The sequence below is a fragment of the Micromys minutus genome, assembly GCF_963924665.1.
Source record: "Micromys minutus genome assembly, chromosome: 27".
Taxonomy (NCBI): Eukaryota; Metazoa; Chordata; class Mammalia; order Rodentia; family Muridae; genus Micromys; species Micromys minutus.
In genome coordinates, this window is record NC_137962.1 from 35,204,449 (window position 1) to 35,222,455 (window position 18,007).

The following is an 18,007-nucleotide window of genomic DNA, read 5'->3' on the forward strand; positions in this document are numbered from 1 at the left end:
GATTCATTTCAGATTCATTTACCCACTGTAAATATAAATGAAGGCAAAGGACAATTAATTTCCCCACTAATCAAAATATTTGATCAAACGAAGCAATCTTTCAATTTCTTTTGGAGCTAATTATAACCTTCCTAGGAGGAAGTGCCGAGTTCTGTGCTGTTTCTAATGAGAAGCCTCTTGCTACCTGCTGAGTTCCCACAGATGAGGTTTCAGAGGCTCCCCACTCTGGGGGACCGTAGGCAAAACTGTAGGTTGTCCCCAAGTCTGGACAGCAGAGCCTGTTCTGTGAAGCTTGGCTGGATGAGCTAGCTCTGACTTTCATAGATTTGTCGCCCATGGGTTTCTAGGCCACCATTGGAATGGAACTCCCTGAACTGCCTTGTCTGAGTCTGCTTGCCCTAGGGCAAGGTTACTACCACTTCTAATACCATAGGGGCTTTAGTATAAAGGTCACCAGGAGCTGGACTTATTTTTCTCAATGCCCTGAGGCTACACACTCACACAGCTTCTTTGTCCCCCTACCTTGTGATTCCTATTCCAGGCACCTTTGCTGTAAAGCTGACTGCTGATAGAAGGTGTCTCTGCATCTAAAGCTGAAGGTGGTGTCTTCTCTGATTAGAAAGAACATTCCTCTTAGTTATAGGGGGGAAAAAAAGCACAATTTCCCCCCATTCAGATGGGACACAAAAGCGTCAGACTGGGAGCCATCTGTTTTTTCTTGGCACCCACGGGTGCTCAGTGAGGCTTCTGGGGGCTGAGCTGAGGCAGTGGGAGCCAGAAGGCCAGAGCCCTCCCCCCAAGTTTCTGGCCCGAGAGGGGTATGATGTCACCATCACAGTGTCCTGTTGTCTGGCTGGCTGCAGAAGGGACGTGTTTGGCCAGTGCATGTTTAGAATATGAGTACCACTCTTGCCACTCTGTGCCTACATGACAGTGTGTCAGGAGGGCCATGTCTCTTCTTGAGGGTCCTTCTCCTTACCTAGTGGACTTGGCCTACATCTCTCTCCCCCAGGACACTAAGTTCTATATAAACAGAACATAGAGAACCGTTCTCTACCCGGGTCCCCAGGTGAAGTAGGTATGCTACAGAGATCAGCAAGTGGCTTCTTGTCCCAGCGTCGAGGCCTAGTGTGTGTTTGCCCTGGGAGGATGGCTCAGGCAGGTGTGTTGCTCACTCCTAGTGCTGGGACTAATGAGTTTGGCCACTGCTTTCTGGATGGAGCTGCACAGATGGACAGGAGGGGGTGTGAGTCTGGCCAGTGCCCTACCTTGACACAGCCTCTCAGACTATAGGCATGTGGGGCATTTGTGGATTATAGTGCACACAAGTGTGCACGTGTGTTCATTCCTTAGACGGCGATCTTATGGTCCTCTCCCAGTCATTCTCCTGCTAAGTTTTTGCTGGGACCATCTAGCATCTGCCTCTCTACAGAACTAGCACGCCGCCCCTAACCATGCACGTAAAATGACTCATTATTGCCTATGCTTTATACACCTTGTTAATTTTTCTCCCTTTTATTTTCTAAAGAAGATCCGGAAGGAGTCAGGGATACTTTCTGGTTTGGTTAAGTTCCTTCCCCCTAGCATGGAGATGATCAGAGTTCCCAGTTGCCTAAAGTAGAATCTTGCTGCCTTTCCAGTTCCTTGCCTCCAGATGGCTGACCCACGACCACCACCCAGAGCAGGCAGAATCCTGCCCACCCCTCACCACACCACTGGCATGCTGGCATCACTGTGTGTATGCTGCTTGTTTCTTGGTTCCACTGTGCCCCCAATATCTCCCCCAATCTCTAGAGACTCTCTGGGAGACAGAAGACAGGGGACCCTTGCTCTCTGTGAAGTTCATCTGTCAGAGTGAGAGCAAGGGCGAGTGTAGAGAGCTCAGAGAGAGGCGTGGCAGGAGTTGATGAGGGAGGGGATGGGTGGATGAGCCTCCAAGATGCAGGGTGAGTGAGGTCACAGAAGGCAGGGGCCCATTGTGAAGTTGGCCTCTTGCCCTGGGGCTCATAAGACTCTGGCCTTGATTGGTCAACGCTTGTGGAAAAGAGCTGCTCAGAGGAGCATGCCCAAACATGGGCAGGGAAGACCATCAGAGTAAGGTGAGACCAGTGCCAAGCTGTTTGTGGCTAGAGTCATAAAACAGTCGCACAGGTGGCAGTTCTTGGGGTTGAATACAGAGCTTCCGTGGGCTGAGGCAGAAGCCATAGTGGATCATACTTTGATGCTCAGGGTGAAAAGGGGCCATCTTTGATGAAACTGAGGAGCCAGGTCCTGTTAGGGCCCTACCCCTCCCTGAGGCCATCTGTCTGAGGCAGCCACACTGCTGTCTAGTGCTGTCTAGGGAAGGTTCCATGGAAGGGGCTGATGCTCAGAGCCAATGTCTGACAACACAGAGCACGTCTCAGCCAAGCTTTGTGACTCTCACTAGGTCACAGGTGCAGCCAGCTTCAGTCTCTTGTGGCCATGCCTTCTCCAAAAGAGTCATGACGGTGTGTATTTTTCACTTGACCTTAGCCAAAAGGCCGAGAAGCAGTGACTACATACTGTCCAATCACTGATGTAATTGTCAAAATGTGTATTGATTCCCACCCATGTCCCGTATCCAGTGAAGGTGTGTGGGGAGAGGAGGAAGGGAAGAGAGAGGGAGACTCTGCACAACATCAGCTGTTACTCCTCAGGAGACATTAGTGTCCCATAAACCCCAGGGGGTGATCCTGTCTCTCTTTCCCCCAAGCTAGGATCATGGGGGCACACCCTCCTGACCCCTTTTTAGGTAGGGTAAGACCTGGGGGTCTAGTTCAGGTCCTCATGGGCGTCTCTGGCAGGTGCTTTACCCACTGAGCCGTCTCCCCAGACCCCAGAGAAAGTTTGCTGTTTGGAACGTGAAAGGGGCTTGTTGTGGCTTGAATCCGACTCTCGGTCAGGAACATGGCCTCACCCTGCACTCATCCCAGTCACAGTAAATGCGGGTTTCTCTCGGGATCTCACCCGTGGGCTCAGCAGCCTGTCATCAGTGAGTGATGTGGGACTCTCCTCAGTTTGGCTTAGGACTCGTCACAGCAAGTGCCTCTCAGGGGCAGGTATTGCTCTTGCGGTTTTAGTCCAAATGGGACCGCTTTCCTGAATCATCTGGAGACTTTCCAGTTGATCTGTCTAACAGCAGTGATGTCTCCAGCATGTTACTCTCCATTTTGTCTTATCTCAAGAAGCAGGCCTTGTAAAAATGGGTATAGCAGGCGAGGCATAGCAGTGTAAGTCTGTCACCCCATCCTAGGGAAGCCTGAGGCATGGGGACGCTGAGTGAGGCCAGCCTGGGCTACATAGATGAATCACAAAATAAGTAAATGAAGCCTGGCTATTTAAGGCCGACAGCTGACACCGGTGCCACTTGAGCCTGGAGACCCGAGATCAGTCACTAGAACCCATGTAAAGGCAGAAGGAGAGAACCAGCTTAGAGGGTTATTACTTCATGATCATCACCTCATGGTCATCTCCTTGGGTCAGTTTTATTCCCCGTTGGTTAAGAAGGCAAAGAGTGGGCAAGCCCTTTCTTGTAGAGCCACCAAGCCCATCAGAGCAAGAGTCAAGACCAGCCCCAGGCCTGCCTTTCTCCCAAACTGAGCTTCTACAGTGTTTCAAGTGTGCGTTTGGACTTAGAGGAAGGACTCCACACTCTGCTCTGTGGGCGCTGACACGCCGCGGAAGGGCAGGGGTGCTGGGAGATGCAGAGCTCTGGGAGTCACACTTCCAACCATTAGAGTTTGGAAATGCGTGTGATGCACCAGCAATCCCACCTCAGTTGTTCACAATCAAGAGAGTGATACCCATTCACTTTCTAGATATCTCCAGCGGGCATGCGGACGACTCTGGTATCCATGGGTGGTAGGGGCTGGGGTCTGAGTGGAAGTGTGTAGTCTGTGTTTCCAAGGACACTTTCAGCTGCTGTCAGGGTTTGCTGGTTTCATAAAACACACTGCCTGACAGCAGTGGAGGGCAGACATCGCTTCAAGTGTGGCCAAGTTAGACTACTAGATAGGATTTATTGTCAAAGCCTGCTGAGTGCCTAGCACAGCACTGGTATCATATACAGTGTGAGCCAGGGTCAAAGCCATACTATGATAAGACTGTCGTCAAGATAGGTCAGCGCCAGGGCCAGGGCCAGTATTGGATCCTCTTGCCCTTTGGATATCACTGGCCAGGTCTCCTTTGCCTGCAGGCCTACCTAGCTTCAGGACGGTTGGCTCACTCAGCAAGGAGGTCCCTGTTAAAGCCGTTTCCTGCCTTGCAGGAGGCCGAAACCTCCTCTAATGCACACTTTCATCCTTTGGGTTTCCCAAATCTGGCTGAAGCATGGTGTCCAGTCTCCCCAGAGACCTGACCTGGCCACCCCTAACCCCAAATAAGCTGAGAGTCCCTACCTGTTTTCCCTTCCCTTTGATGATGATTCGTGACTACTCCTGGCTTGCCACTCCATCTATCCCCGTAGTAAAGCACCAGACTCTGGATGTAGGGTTTAGTTCTCCCAACACAAGCCCTTCACTTGCTCATAATTATAATGAGCCTTTGCCTCTGTCCAGTAAGTCCCTGATCCTGGCCCAGGTTGTACAACTCTGCTGGGCTCACCAGCACCCTGGACAGCTCTACTCACCATTGAGGTTTCTGGGGACTCCAACTTAAATCCTTTTTGCTAACCTAAAAAGAGTTAGCACTTTACTAACCGAGCCTTTTCCCCAGCCCTTGGATGTGTTAAAGGAACCCAAAGAAACAGCCATCAGGAGGGAACAGGAGAGAGTTTATGGTGCACCACCCCCTTGAGTTTCTCAGCCCACCTTCCAAGGGCAGAGTGCCACCCTGGGGACCACTTTCCTGGCAAGTGAGCCTGAGCCTCCACACAGCTGGGCTGACCTGTCGTTAGAAATCATGACACATCTGCTCCTCTCTTTCCCATTAAGCTATGCCTCTCTGCACCCAGAAACAGAAGCATCTACTGTTCAGCGGATCAATTTCCATTCTGTTCTCTGCAGACTGCCGATGAATGGGCAGAGAATATGCCCAAGGTGCCGCCCCCCGCATCCCCCAAAGAAACATCCAGCAGAGACATTCTAGCCCGAGTACACAAGGCGGTGGCTTCCCACTACCACACCATTGCCCAGGAGTTTGAGAACTTCGACACCCTGAAAAACAACACAGTCTCCAGAGATGAGTTCAGGTCCATCTGCACTCGCCACGTACAGATCCTGACAGACGAGCAGGTAAGAGTGCCACCACTCACCCCAAGCAGGTGTCGGAGTGGACAGTTCTACACTGTACATTAAAAAAAAAAATGTTCTAAGGTTATTCCCCTTCCCCCTTTTTCCTCCTTTTCCTTCACTCTCCCCTTTCTCTTCCTTTCTCCTTCATCCATAAGCTCTCCCTAGATAGCCCATAATAACCTGGAACTCGCCTTGTAGAGAAAACTGACCTTGGACTTGGGTTGACCTTCCTCTTCTGCCTCCCCATTGCTGGGAGCACGTGTGTGAGCTCCCATACCCTGCTGGGCTCTTAGCTTATTGTAAATCACACTGAAACCCACAGATGCCTCTGTTACTTTAACAGCTGTGAACATTTCAGTCAGGGTGAGCTTCATGTCCCCTTTGCTGTTTAAATGAGTCCCAGCTCCCAGTCTCCTGCATCTGCGATTGTCTGGTACTGGGATGATTGACATCGATTTCCCTCTCTGCGTTGCACCCTGGGGCAGCACGCTGTGCTAGTCATGTTGGCGATGGTGCCAGACCACTAAGTACCGATTAACCGCCATCTTGTTTCCATGACATGGCTCACTTACATGATAAAAACTTAACTCACACTCAAAGGAATCCAGCTCTCCAGAGCTCTGTGATTGGGGTAGGGGACACAGCTTGGAATTCTGTGGGTACAGTTGGCCCGGGGGGGGGGGGAGAAGTTCCAGTGTAGGCTGTCAGGGCTCTGAGTGAAATGGGTTGCTGCTAGCTATCCAACAGCAGAACTAGACCTGCTTGTCTATGGCCTCAGGTAACAGACCACAGCCCCTCCTTACAGGCAGGTCTGTGGTATTTGGGAACTTGTACATTTAGCCGTATCATGAAGGAGGATCTCTCAATATTTTGTTCATGATTTCCCCCCCAAAACAGATACCCCTAGCAAATGAGAAAGATACCTGCAGATAACTCAGGATTCTGCACCTGTCCAACTGTGCACCTGTGTGGTTGTACACCTCTCCAGCTGTACACCTGTCTAGATTTGCACCTGGCCAGCAGTGTGCCTGGACAGAGCTATACACCTGTCTAGCTGTGCACCTGTGTGGTTGTGCACCTCTCCAGCTGTGCACCTGTGTAGTTTTGCACCTCTGTAGCTTTGCACCTGTTCAGCAGTGTGTCTGGCCAGCTGTACTCCTGGCCAGCTGTGTACCTGTTTAGTTATGTAACTCAGAAAAGTTGGTTGGCCTCTCTGTATTTTTCCCACCATGTTCTTGGCACCCTTCTCTCCTAGCCAGCTGCCTTCTCTGTCCCTGCCAGGACCTAGCCCATGTATCTCTTGCTGCCTATGCCTCCTTCCAGATTCTAAGCAGAAGGAGGCTTTTTCCCAGCCCCACTTGGCCCTTCCTGCTCCCTCCATCCTCCCAGTTTCCATGGTCCTGATCCCCTGATCCCCTGACCCAAGCCTTGGTCCCTAAATAGGTTTCTGGGTACAGAGCCACCAACCTTGATGTGCAAAAAATGCACAGAGCCAGAAAGCTCACCCGTGCACAAGTGTTGGTGCTGAGCTGCTGTCAACAGACGGATTGTTCCCTGCTGCCGTGACGTAATATCTGACAAACAGCACTTGGAGGAGGAAGGGTTTCTTTTGGCTCACGGTTTGAAGGTGCAGTCTGTCATGGAGGGGAAGCATGGCAGCAGAGGCTGGAGGCAGCTGGTCATGTGTGCACAGCCAGGAAGCAGGGAGAGATGACGGCTGGTCACTTGCTACCTTTTATTTGCCCCGGGACCGCAGCCCAGTGGACGGTTCTGCTCACAGTTAGGGTGTGTCTTCCCACCTTAATCAGTCTAATCAGAAAACTTCACACAGATACGTATAGAGGCTCATCTCCTATATGATTCTAGACCCTGTCAGGTTGACAGCCAAGATCAATCATCCCAGCAGAGGGACATGGGAGGCCAGTGGATCAGGGCTCATGAGGAAGTGCAGCCTGTTGGGAAGGAGCCAGTGGAAGCTGAGAGGGCATGGCCTGGTACCCATAGGGAGGTGTGGTCTCACTGATAACAGGATGCAGGCCCATGGAAACAGCAGTGCAGACAAGGGTACCCCAAACCAGGAGCAGCCGGTTTTATTGACTGTTGCTTCTAGAAGCCCGAGGGTAAAGCAGCCCCACCCTGACCCCAAAGGATCTGCTTTCTCAGAATAGACCATGCTTTAGCCAATGATGATGCTGTGTTTCTTTAAGAGCAGGAAAGGGTACAGACGGGGGATGGGAGGCATGCTTGTTACTGGCAGGGTTAGGATGCACTAAAATGTAGACCTGGCTACTAGGTACGGTTATCTGGGAGCAAAGGGGACACGAATGGCAAAGCCTATGGTTGTACTGGCCTCTAACAGATGGCCAGTGCTTTGTGGGGTAGGCAGTGAAGAATGAGTCCAAGCCTGGGGTCTGTCCTGTAGGACAGGGAAACTGGGATAGTTTTCTCTCTACTCGGGTGTGAGAGGGCTGTCTTTACCTTCTCCAGTTGGCCTGAGCAGTGGTTTAAACAATGGCGCTCTGGCTGCTCTGTGGAGATAGAGGGGTGAAGGGCAGGTAACAGGGTAGACCAGAGACAGAGAGGACAAGGAGAGGTGTCGAGGGCATCAAAGCTGAATCCCACATTACGTGACAGTGTTCACGGAGAGTGGCTGTGTGCTCTGTGAGCAGCAGTAGAGCAAGGAGCCGATGTTGGGCAGAACAGGCCAAGGAGATCCAAGGTGGGCCGACTGCATGAAGCCGTAGAGGTGGGCGTACAAGGGAGAGGCTGGAGGATGGGCAAGGTGAGACAGTGCATGGCTAAGAACTTAAGATGCAGGTTGAGGGTGCCAAGGGCATGTGGAGCTGGGGAGGAGGGAAGAAACTGGGACATCCTGGGAACAGGAAGGACCAGAAGAAAATGCCGTGAAGTTCAGGAGAAGCTGGAGGGATGCTGGATGTGTAACACACATATATGCATGAGTGTGCAGAGGGTGTGCACATATGAATGTAAATATACTTATGCACATGTATGCGCACCCAAATGGGTACACACTTTGTGTATTCAGTGTGTGTCCTTTTCTACAATGCCCTGCAGTTGGGTGGACCCTGTATTTACAGCTCATTCTTGGCTCCACTCTTGGGCCGTGGTTCAGCTGTCCTCACCTTGCACCAAGGTTACAGGAAAACCAGCTGATCCTCTCCTGAAGTTTTTGGAACTTTTGCTTTTTCTTGCTATGCAGACAGCACCTGTTTGTCCACCTGTGTGAAGTGGGTCCCTCGGTGCGGGGGAGACTCTGGCTCTCCTTCATCTTCAGTGCAGCACTGTCCTTCAGCCATTCTTTCATGGAGGTCTGCTCCAACTCCATTCTGCTCTGCCAGACAGTAAATGACCGGCACCTGGGTCTCTGTGCTCTGTCCAGCTTGGGGTGTACACCTCAACTCTCTGTGGTGTTTCAGGGCCCTCACATTGCCTCCCCTGGAAGTCCTGGTGATGCATGCCTGTAAGACCAGTACTGAGGCAGGAGCATCACCAGCTAGCTCCCTGACAGCATGGGCTTCATGAGCCCGTCTCCAAGGGAGTGGGAGAGGGAAACCTGCCACACTTGATTGGATTGCACTAATGGAACTTCCTGTCTACTGAGCAGTCTCTCCCCTTTTCTGTGAATGTCCCTGTATCATTACGCTCTATTGTTACTGTGCGGAATCTTCTGTGTCTTTAATGCCTGTTTGGTTTGAATATAAGAAAACACTTGTAACTCTATCCCTTCAGTTTTATTAGCTGTTGTCATAACTACTTTGATAAATTTGGTAATTGTTACGACTTGCCAGCAATGGCCGATACCTCAGGCCAGTTCTGAGCAGCAAGCAGGTGGCCTTTCAACCTATAGGCCTCTTGGGGTTTTTGTTTATTTTCTTCTCTGTCACAGTGCCCAGATCCCTCAGTCCTGTTAACCAGTGGTTTTCCTGTTCTAGCTTATTAATCAGGAATGCTTCAGGTTAAATGTGGTTTCTCTAGAAATACCTGCATATGTCAAATGTCAGGAGCTCCCGACCAACTCTCCTCTGTCTGCCTGTTTCTCTAAATCCTAGCAACCGTGGGTGGGTACTGGTTGTACCCAATGCTTTCCCTACATGTATCAAGATAGACATCTAGCTTTTCAATTCAGTGAGCTGTGCTGACAGGCCTTGGGATAGAAAGCAAACATACACTGTTGTAAGCACAATTTGGTCAGGGTGTGTTGAAAGCATTTCCATGGTTGGAGAGATGGCCTGGTGGTTAGTGCTCAGAACACTGAACTCACAGAGGTCCTAGGTTGGGTTCTGACTGGAATGGTGGGTCACAGCTGCCTGTAATGTCAGTTTCAGAGAACCCAATGCCCTTGGCAGGCTCCTACATGTGTGCAGACAAACATGTGCACTCTCCCCCACCCAACCCCAGCCTCCCTTTCTCTTTAAAGTTCTACAATGCTATATTCCATGACAGGTACTTTGGTGACAATTTGTGTCAATGTTTGTGACATTAGTCTGCACGTTCTTGTGATATCCACATCTTGTTTGAATCAACAGCACAGCAGCTGTCTAAGTGGAATCCAGGGCTGTGCACTTTGTTTCGTTAGTGGGACCTGGGCAGAACTGGGCCCCCAGCTTCCTGAATGTTAAGTAAAAATGCCCATATGTCTCCTGGGACCCAAAGTGTCCACAAGGGGGGGCTCTTCAGTGTGTTTCTCTGGTTACAGGGCTACTCAGGCTTACCTGTTTTGGTGGCTCACAGGAAAGTGTCCACGTTTCAATTTTATGATTGACATACGCTGACTCACCATGATATCTATGTCTTCTTCTCGGTTCTTGGTATGTGCACTACACGCTGGACCACACTGCACACGGTTCCCTCCAGCTTCATACTGCAGCCTTGCCTACACTCTCGATATTTTCTGAGGTTCAGCTTTCAGCTTGCTGGGCTGTTGATGGATTTCTGCTCTCTCTTGTTCCCTCTGCCTTGGCATAGGTTGGATGCAGGCTTTGAATTTCAGCTGCTCTTCCCTCCATAATAGGCATTTAAAACTGTACATTTCTGTCTAATTACTACTTTAGCTGCATCCAAATTTTGATACATAGTTGTAAAATTATAATGGAGCCTCCTAGTCTCTTATTCCCATGTTGGGTCCTTTGATTGAGAAATACGGGTGGATTTTTTTCTTTTTTTTTGTTCCTGAATGAATGTGTTTTTTAAAGAGTTATTAACTTATAAATGAACATGATTTTAATTAGAGAATGGTACTGGATCTTATCAGTTATTAGAATTATCTGAGATTGGATGTGTGGCCATTCTTTATAAATGTGTCATTTGTAGCTAGATGGTATGTTTTGAATGGAGCATTATGAAGCATTCTACACCTGCTGATTGAAACCAGCTGTTACTTTTACCCTCAGCTAAAAGTATTCTCTCAGCTTGGCCCATCAACATCTGAGAGATGTGGATACTTGCAACTCAGTGTTAGACGTATCAAGTTCTAAGAAAATAGTTTTTAATCTTAAAGTCTATTTTGTGTAATAGCAGCATGGTCTCTGAGCCTTTCTTTCATTTAGATTCTGTTTGATATATCTATTTAAATTTCTTCAAATTTTTTATATGCCTGATACTTTTGTGTGCAGGCTTTATGAACAGCACATAAATGGACTCTTAAACATACTCTCTAGTGATCCCTGCCTTTTTACCTTGAGTGTTTGGCACATTTACATTTATTGTTGTTACTGTTGTCTCCATTTATTTCTGTTATCAACAGAACCCAGCTTCCCACCATATTCATGCTCATTTCCTTTATATTTAAAAAATATGGTGTCTTGACATAGTTTGGATTAAGCTTATAAAAATACATGTTCTAACATAGTTGTCAAAAGTTACATGCTTTCTTAGTCAATAAATAGCAGTTACCCTTAAATTTTTTAATCCAGGTTCCCTTGTCCTCTGGTTTATAAGGATATTGAGTTGCTGTGACTCACTGGTGTGTTCAGTGTTGCTTTCCTTACCTATTCCGTCGGAGGCCTTTCTTCTGCTCATACTTTTATGACACATGTCCTCTGATTGTGAACTGTAAATGATAAATTTGGTTTTCATGTAAACATGCCTTTTGCCATTTTTACAAAGATAATTTTTATGGGCAAAAATTTTGAATTTTTCAAAGATGAAGTGGCTGCTCATTCAGAGTTTTTCACTCGGGTCTCTCTTGGTTTCTGTTGCTGCTAGGGTTATAGACCTTCACCAGCCCACTTTCATGCTGCTCAGTGCTCTCGTTGGCCATAGCTGATCTGTTTAATCTATTCCTTGGTCATTTTGAATTTTTTCAGTGATTGAATTTTTTATTTCAAGGAGCTTTGTTTCCCTTATCTGTCCATCATGTCTTTAATGCTTGATTTTAACATGAGCAGTTATGATCTCCAGCATCTGATATCTGCAAGCACAGTCAGCCTTGGCTTGTTCATGGTAAATTGCTCCTTCATATATGTGGTGATTTTGTTTCTCTGAAAGCCATTGTTAGGCTGAGTTTATCTGGGCGCTGCTACAGTGTTGTTGGATCTAGTTATGAATCAGCTTTGCCAGGAGAGGTGGGAGCGAGCGCCTGAGAGTCAGGTGAGGGACACAGGAGAACAAAAGACATGCAGATGGTTCAAGGAGATTCTGGAAACAGGATGGGCAGAGAGAACAGTGTTTGGAGATACAATTTCCAGGGGCATCACATTCATGCCACCTGTAGGAGTGACCCTCTGAGCAGCTAACACAAGCTCAACACTGAATGGTCATGGTGTTTTATCACAGCAATTAAAACCACCTTAAGAACAAAGAGTTGAGGTTTACAGGGACCTTCCAGTTGTCTCCAGGATTGCATTGGCCAAAGCTGACAGCAGAAGACATGGTGAGGAGAAACCAGAGCCTAGGAGACATAGTATCCACACTGAAGAGCAAACAGAGGAGCGGGCCACCTCTGCACCTGACACACAGGCGCTATGGGGTTTCAGAAACTCCCATCATCCTCAGGAGCAGCTTCAGCCAGTGCTGGGATCAGAGGGAGCTCGAGGATGTGGGGTTTTTGAGGATGGAGAGAGTTCCTCAGAACGCCATGGAAGAGTCAGGACTAGGAGGCGGAAGGGAGGCCTGAGGTCAAGCGGTTCAGGAGAGTGATTGATCATCCCAGCTGGCAGGTGAGGTCAAGTCTGTGTGGCAGCAAGATGGCGGACACCGTAAGACTAACCGCTTCTAAAAAAACGCTGGTGGGGTCTGGAGACCAGGGAGTGAAGCAGAGGCTCCTTGGTGGAACACTGGGGACCTTCTAGCCTCTGGGGAAGGAGCTAGCCCACCTCATTTGCTTCTTGGCAGAATCTTGTACATTTTCAGTATACTTTTTTTCAATCTTTCTGTAGGTTCTGAAGTGAAATCAGAACTCCATGGGCAGAGCTTAGCTAACTCCCTGAGGGATTTTGCTTGCTGGAGCTGGAGCGGCCCTGGGCTAGTTCACCTCCAAGCTCATCAACTGTGTGGAGTCTTATTACCCATCATGGGTTGTTTTTTTAATTTTCTCAATGACTTGCAATCCTCTCAGCTCCAGACACCACCCTCTGGGAATATCCTTGGTATGAGGGAGTCCCTGTTTGTAAATCCCACACACGGCAGCTGCCTGCCCGAGCGCACGCACAGGCCAGGGTGGCGCAGATCTAAAGGTGCCCTAACTCTAATTCCAGAGAGGCACCTACTTTTTCTGACCCCAAGAGTAGGCTGGTGTGTGGCAGCTAACAAGCTTTTGGGAACTTTAAACAGAGTCCAAGAATTGCTCATTTGCTATGGAAAAACCTCAGGAGAGACCAGGAGCAAACTAAGTTTCTGGAGGCCTCTGTCCCTCAGGATGCTGAAAGCCAGATCTATCAGCTGGGGATTCCCCCCTCCCCCAACAGTTAGAGAAAGGAGAAAGGGACGAGAGCCTGCCCGAAGACCCTGTGATCGCCAAAGGTCTCCTGTCACCTGGTCCCATGCCTTGTGTAGTTTTGAGAGGATCTGGCATCAGCCACCATGCAAAGCCACAAAACGTCCCATTTTCCAAATGCCTCCTCCTCTCTTGGAGAATGTTTCTTACCTTCGGGGTGAAATAAGTTGTGGCTGCAAAGGCCAAGGTGAAGGCTGGTGGCCCCTGTGAGCCACTGTGACTCAGGTGCCCTGGGAAGGCTGAGCAATGAGACCTTGGCTTCCCTGGGACTGGGGTGGGCCCTAGTTTGATTTGCATTTTCTCCTAAAATGTTTTTATGCACCACAGCTCGGTCACTGTGACTAATCACAAGATTTAATGGCTTTAAACCGCTCACTGAGGACCCAATTCAATTAAAAAATGTCCTGCGGAAGCCATGAATAATCCTCCTGTCTTGCCTTTTTCCCCCAGTCTTCCAGCAGCTTCTATCCTGAGAGACCAAATGGATTTCTATTCCTTTATTATTATTTAAGCTGACGTGAACCCTGTTCTGCAGTCACCTCCTGTCACCTTTGACCCCACTTCACCAGGACTCCCAAGAGACTCTAGCGGGGTTCACCCTCCCTTGGGTGGGACTGACTGGCTGCCATTAGTTTGACAGACTGTGGAGCGAGATGCCTGTCAATGCCAAGGGGAGGCTGAAGTACCAGGACTTTCTCAGCAAGTTGAGCACCGAGAGGGTACCCTCGCCACCCATGGCCGCAGGTGACACTGGAGAATCGACCATTGCCCAGCGGGGAAGTAGCGCCCCTGAGGTCTCCCAAGGAACCAGGTCCACCCTCTGCTCTCTTTCTCGGGACCCCAGAGCGGGGTTGAAATCGCGGAGCCATCCCAGTGTGAGTTCCCATCCTGACAAGTGCCCCCATGTCACCTCCAGGCAGGTCTGCCAACACAGGGGCCCCGGTGTTTCACCAGATAGGCTGCAGGTGATCAAGAAACTGGGTTTGTGAGCCTAGGGGAGGCTCCCGTTAGTTTTTGGCAGGGGAGGGTAGTTTGAGGAAGGACCGGAGAAGGGAAGGGTAGAAAGGAGAACCTAGAAGGGGCAGGAAGCCTGGCTCTGACAAGTCTCCTGAGCTCAGGCCCCACACTCACAGATGACCATATTCCCATTTTACACCTCAGCCAGGTGAGGCCTTTGGTGTGTCTTCCTGGGCCTCAGTTTAACATAGAGCCCTAAGCTATAGACCGAATCATCAAAACTCTCTCCTGTATACCTACTGTGTGCTTGGGTGTTTGCTATAGCCCAAAATGGACGGAGGTCCTGGTATGTTGTCACAGATCTCAGGTGACAGTGATTATGGTCTCCAGGGAAGTCAGAGGTGGTGTAGAAAGTGCCAGAAGCATCTTAGGAATAGCCACCTGCATGTCTCCCCACCTTGAGGAGGATTAGGCTGCTGGTCAGTGGAGATCTGGGCAGAGAGATGGCCAGCAAGCACCCAAAGGCTTTAAGCAGGGAATTTGGGGGGAAAGAGTATAGCATTAAGGAGAGACCCTTCAGAAAGGCTGGGCTTAAGAGTGGAAGGGACCCCAAGCCAAGGAGTATGGGGAGTTCTGGAGATTAGGAAGGGCAAGGAGGAGGGCTGTCCTCTAAAACATGGCTACACATTTCCAAAGTCCATTATGATGTGTTGGCTCAAGATGGCATCTGCAGGTTAGCTTTACTTCCTTCCCTGGGCCAAGCCCTCTCTGTTGTTCCCACTACTGCCCCCATGAGACCCTCCAGTTGAAAGAATGCTTCTGTCCCTGCCCACAGACCCCAGTGGGCACCTCACCCCTACAGAATTGTGAACCCATCGAGAGCAGGCTCCGCAAACAGATCCAGGGCTGCTGGCGGGAGCTGCTGAAGGAATGCAAGGAGAAGGACACGGACAAGCAGGGAAGCATCACCACAGCAGAGTTCCTGGGTTTGTGACCCTGCCCCCGGGGAGACGTGCGTCACCTGTCAGCCCTCCTGGGAGAGGCAGGGTGGGGAGGCCTGAGGGTGCCTATGGGTCGAGCCGGGCAGCAGCTAAGTGAGAGTAAGAAACGCGTGTGTCCCCACCAACCGTGCTGCGGGCTGCTTGGTCCTCAGCTCTCGTGGAGAAGTTCAAGCTGGACATCAGCAGGGAGGAGAGCCAGCAGCTCGCTGTCAAGTACGACCTGAAGAACAACGGCAAGTTCGCCTACTGCGACTTCATCCAGAGCTGCGTCCTGCTGCTGAAGGCCAAGGAGACCTCTCTGATGCGGAGGATGAGGATCCAGAATGCAGACAAGATGGTAGGTGTGTCAGCCCAGAGCCCAGAACCTGGCAACCCTCACATGACAGGGGGAACTGGACAGCCGGGATCCCCAATGGCTGCTGGTCAGAGCCTGAACCCCACCTCCCCACCAATGCCCCCATAGATCTCTGGCTTCCAAGGCCTTGGGCTTTCGTTCTCTCACTACAGGTCAGGACAGGGGAAGGTGGCCACCAGGTCAGTTAGGGTAGAGCGCCAAGGTGTGCGCCTGCAGGTGGAGTAGGGTAAAGATGTGATTTGGGGGAACAGATCTATATAATGTGGACATTGAAATGACCCAGGAGCTTAGTTTCCTTACAGTAACAGAAAGAAGTCTTCTGCCTCTGCAACTCTGGGGTCAGAGCCTAGGGATACAGCCCGGGAGCTGGAGCCTGGGGCCTGACAGTCTTTTGGTGGTAGACACCCACCCAGAGTCCCTGAAACACTAGCCTGTGCAGTGGGGCAGTGCGTCCTCTCACACGGTGACTCGAGGGTTAAAGAAAGGACAAAGGAGGGATGTGGGGTCCAGAGCCTAGAGCCAAGCTAAACCTTCAGAACTTGGCTGTCAGTGTACAGCCAGGGGTAGGGCTTGGGCAGCTCTCTCTCTCTCAACCCACACCCACTCCTCCTCCTCTGTGGTTGTCCTTCCTGCCTTTTCTTCCTGCTTGTCTTTTCTCTCTCTCTCCTACCCATCCCCCGCACCTGCTGGTGGAGGGAGGCTTTCTGAGACAAGGTCTTAGGCTTGCCTGAGACTCCCTGGCAATCTTCCTGCCTTACCACAAATGCTTAACTGTGGCCTCAAAGGACCTGGAAGACATCAGGACCCAAGCGAGGGGGCAGTCCTGGTCTCCCCCTTCACTCTCAACTGTGCAAAATAGTCACAAAGCCCCACCCAATCAGCCCTCAGCCCCCTCAAACCTCCAACGTGTGTTTCATGCTCCTGCTCCATGGTCTGTAAACTGAGTCAAGTTTGCCTGACCTGGATTGGGACACAGCTGGACTGGAAACAGGGCTCACCTGTGGAGTGGGGAGCTTGAGTAGCTCACACAAGGCCTAGGAGCAAGCAAAACTAGTTCCAAACTCCTCAGTGGAGGGTAATAACCTCACCCCTCTCCCACCAACCTCCTGGGCAGCAGAGCCAGGCTCTGGCTGCAGAGGCAGTACACAGTGTCTCCACCCCGGTTCTCGTGTTCAGTCTCCATCTTGATTTTAGAAAGAAGCTGGTGTGGAAACACCTTCCTTTTACTCAGCCTTGCTACGGATCCAGCCCAAGATTGTCCACTGCTGGAGGCCCATGCGGCGTACCTTCAAGGCCTATGATGAGAACAGAACAGGACTCCTGAGTGTGGCTGACTTCAGGAAGGTGAGATGCTCTGGGCAAGCATGGAAGGCCAGTAGCATAGGCAGCTGTAAAGGGACCTGCACACTATAGCTTCTCCCTGAAGGTTTCTGGAAACTTCCAGAGCGTGTGTGTACCATACCTTTGATTCTTTTGAGACTGCACTATTGCTATCAATAGGCCCCTGTCCAGGCCTGAGACCTGCTCCCGTGTCCTGTCAGAGGTCTAGAACTACTGGGACAGCCCAACGATGAATACATGATATAGGCTTCCCACACAAAGAGCCCCACTCTGCCCCATGGTGCACATTGGAATGGTGCCATTTGGCTCTAGACAGTCCTGGATACCAGGTAACTGAAGCCTGCCATCCTCAGCTCTCCACCCACAACTTCCCATGCACCCTCGGACCATCCCTGGCCAGGGAGTCTCTTAGTCCGTCAAGGATGGGAGGCCATAGAGAAGGTTCTCGTCCCCTTCCCAGAGACCCGGGGTGAGGCAAGCAGAGAAGATGGTAAGATGGGAACATCTCTATTAGAGCCAGTGGAGGGGGGAGGATGTGTTAGGGCGCAGTTTTTCGTCTTTTCTCCCATGGGGCCCAGTGTCCATCAGCCGCCCTCAATCCAGGGGCCCTGGGGTCTTTTAGCCCATGATACAATCTCTTTTTAGAAAGGGATGCTAACATCAGCCCCAGAGGAGATCTCTAGCAGGGTTTGTCTGGGCTGTGAGGGTGAACAAGGCAAGAGCAGCTTCAGGAGGAAATCTTTCCGCCTGTGAAGAAGGCTAGAATGGGGGCCTCCAGAGCTGGCATGGGAGGGATCAGGGAGCCAGTTTTGTTCTGCCTGTCTCGGCACCCAGCTTCCTCCCCCACCTCATGGTCCAAGGTGGAGCCTCCACTTTGTCCCAGACATTAAGGAAAAAGCATGCCCCTCCCCTTGACAACAGTAGGTACCTAGCATCCTCAGCCAGGGCCATGGCACACCCTGAGTCTGTGGATGGGGGAGGGGTGACCTGAAGCCACCACTGCTCACAACCTGCTGGCCCCCAGGTGCTGCGGCAGTACAGTATCAACCTGTCGGAGGAGGAGTTCTTCCACGTGCTCGAGTACTATGACAAATCGCTCTCTTCAAAGATTTCCTACAATGACTTCCTTCGCGCCTTCCTGCAGTAG

At 50.5% G+C, this 18,007-nt stretch overlaps 1 protein-coding gene across 1 annotated transcript in view; it reads left to right on the forward strand.

The window, feature by feature from the left end:
* The window catches only part of EFCAB6 (EF-hand calcium binding domain 6), a gene marked incomplete at both ends in the record, with an annotated part of 175,142 nt that extends 157,135 nt beyond the window's left edge, over positions 1-18,007 (forward strand). Inside the window, 6 exons of the mRNA XM_080939474.1 lie at positions 5,025-5,252; positions 13,839-14,081; positions 14,999-15,149; positions 15,317-15,501; positions 16,714-16,863; positions 17,885-18,007. Of these exons, the coding sequence (XP_080795600.1) occupies positions 5,025-5,252; positions 13,839-14,081; positions 14,999-15,149; positions 15,317-15,501; positions 16,714-16,863; positions 17,885-18,007 (1,080 nt within the window). The remainder of the gene's footprint in view (positions 1-5,024; positions 5,253-13,838; positions 14,082-14,998; positions 15,150-15,316; positions 15,502-16,713; positions 16,864-17,884) is intronic.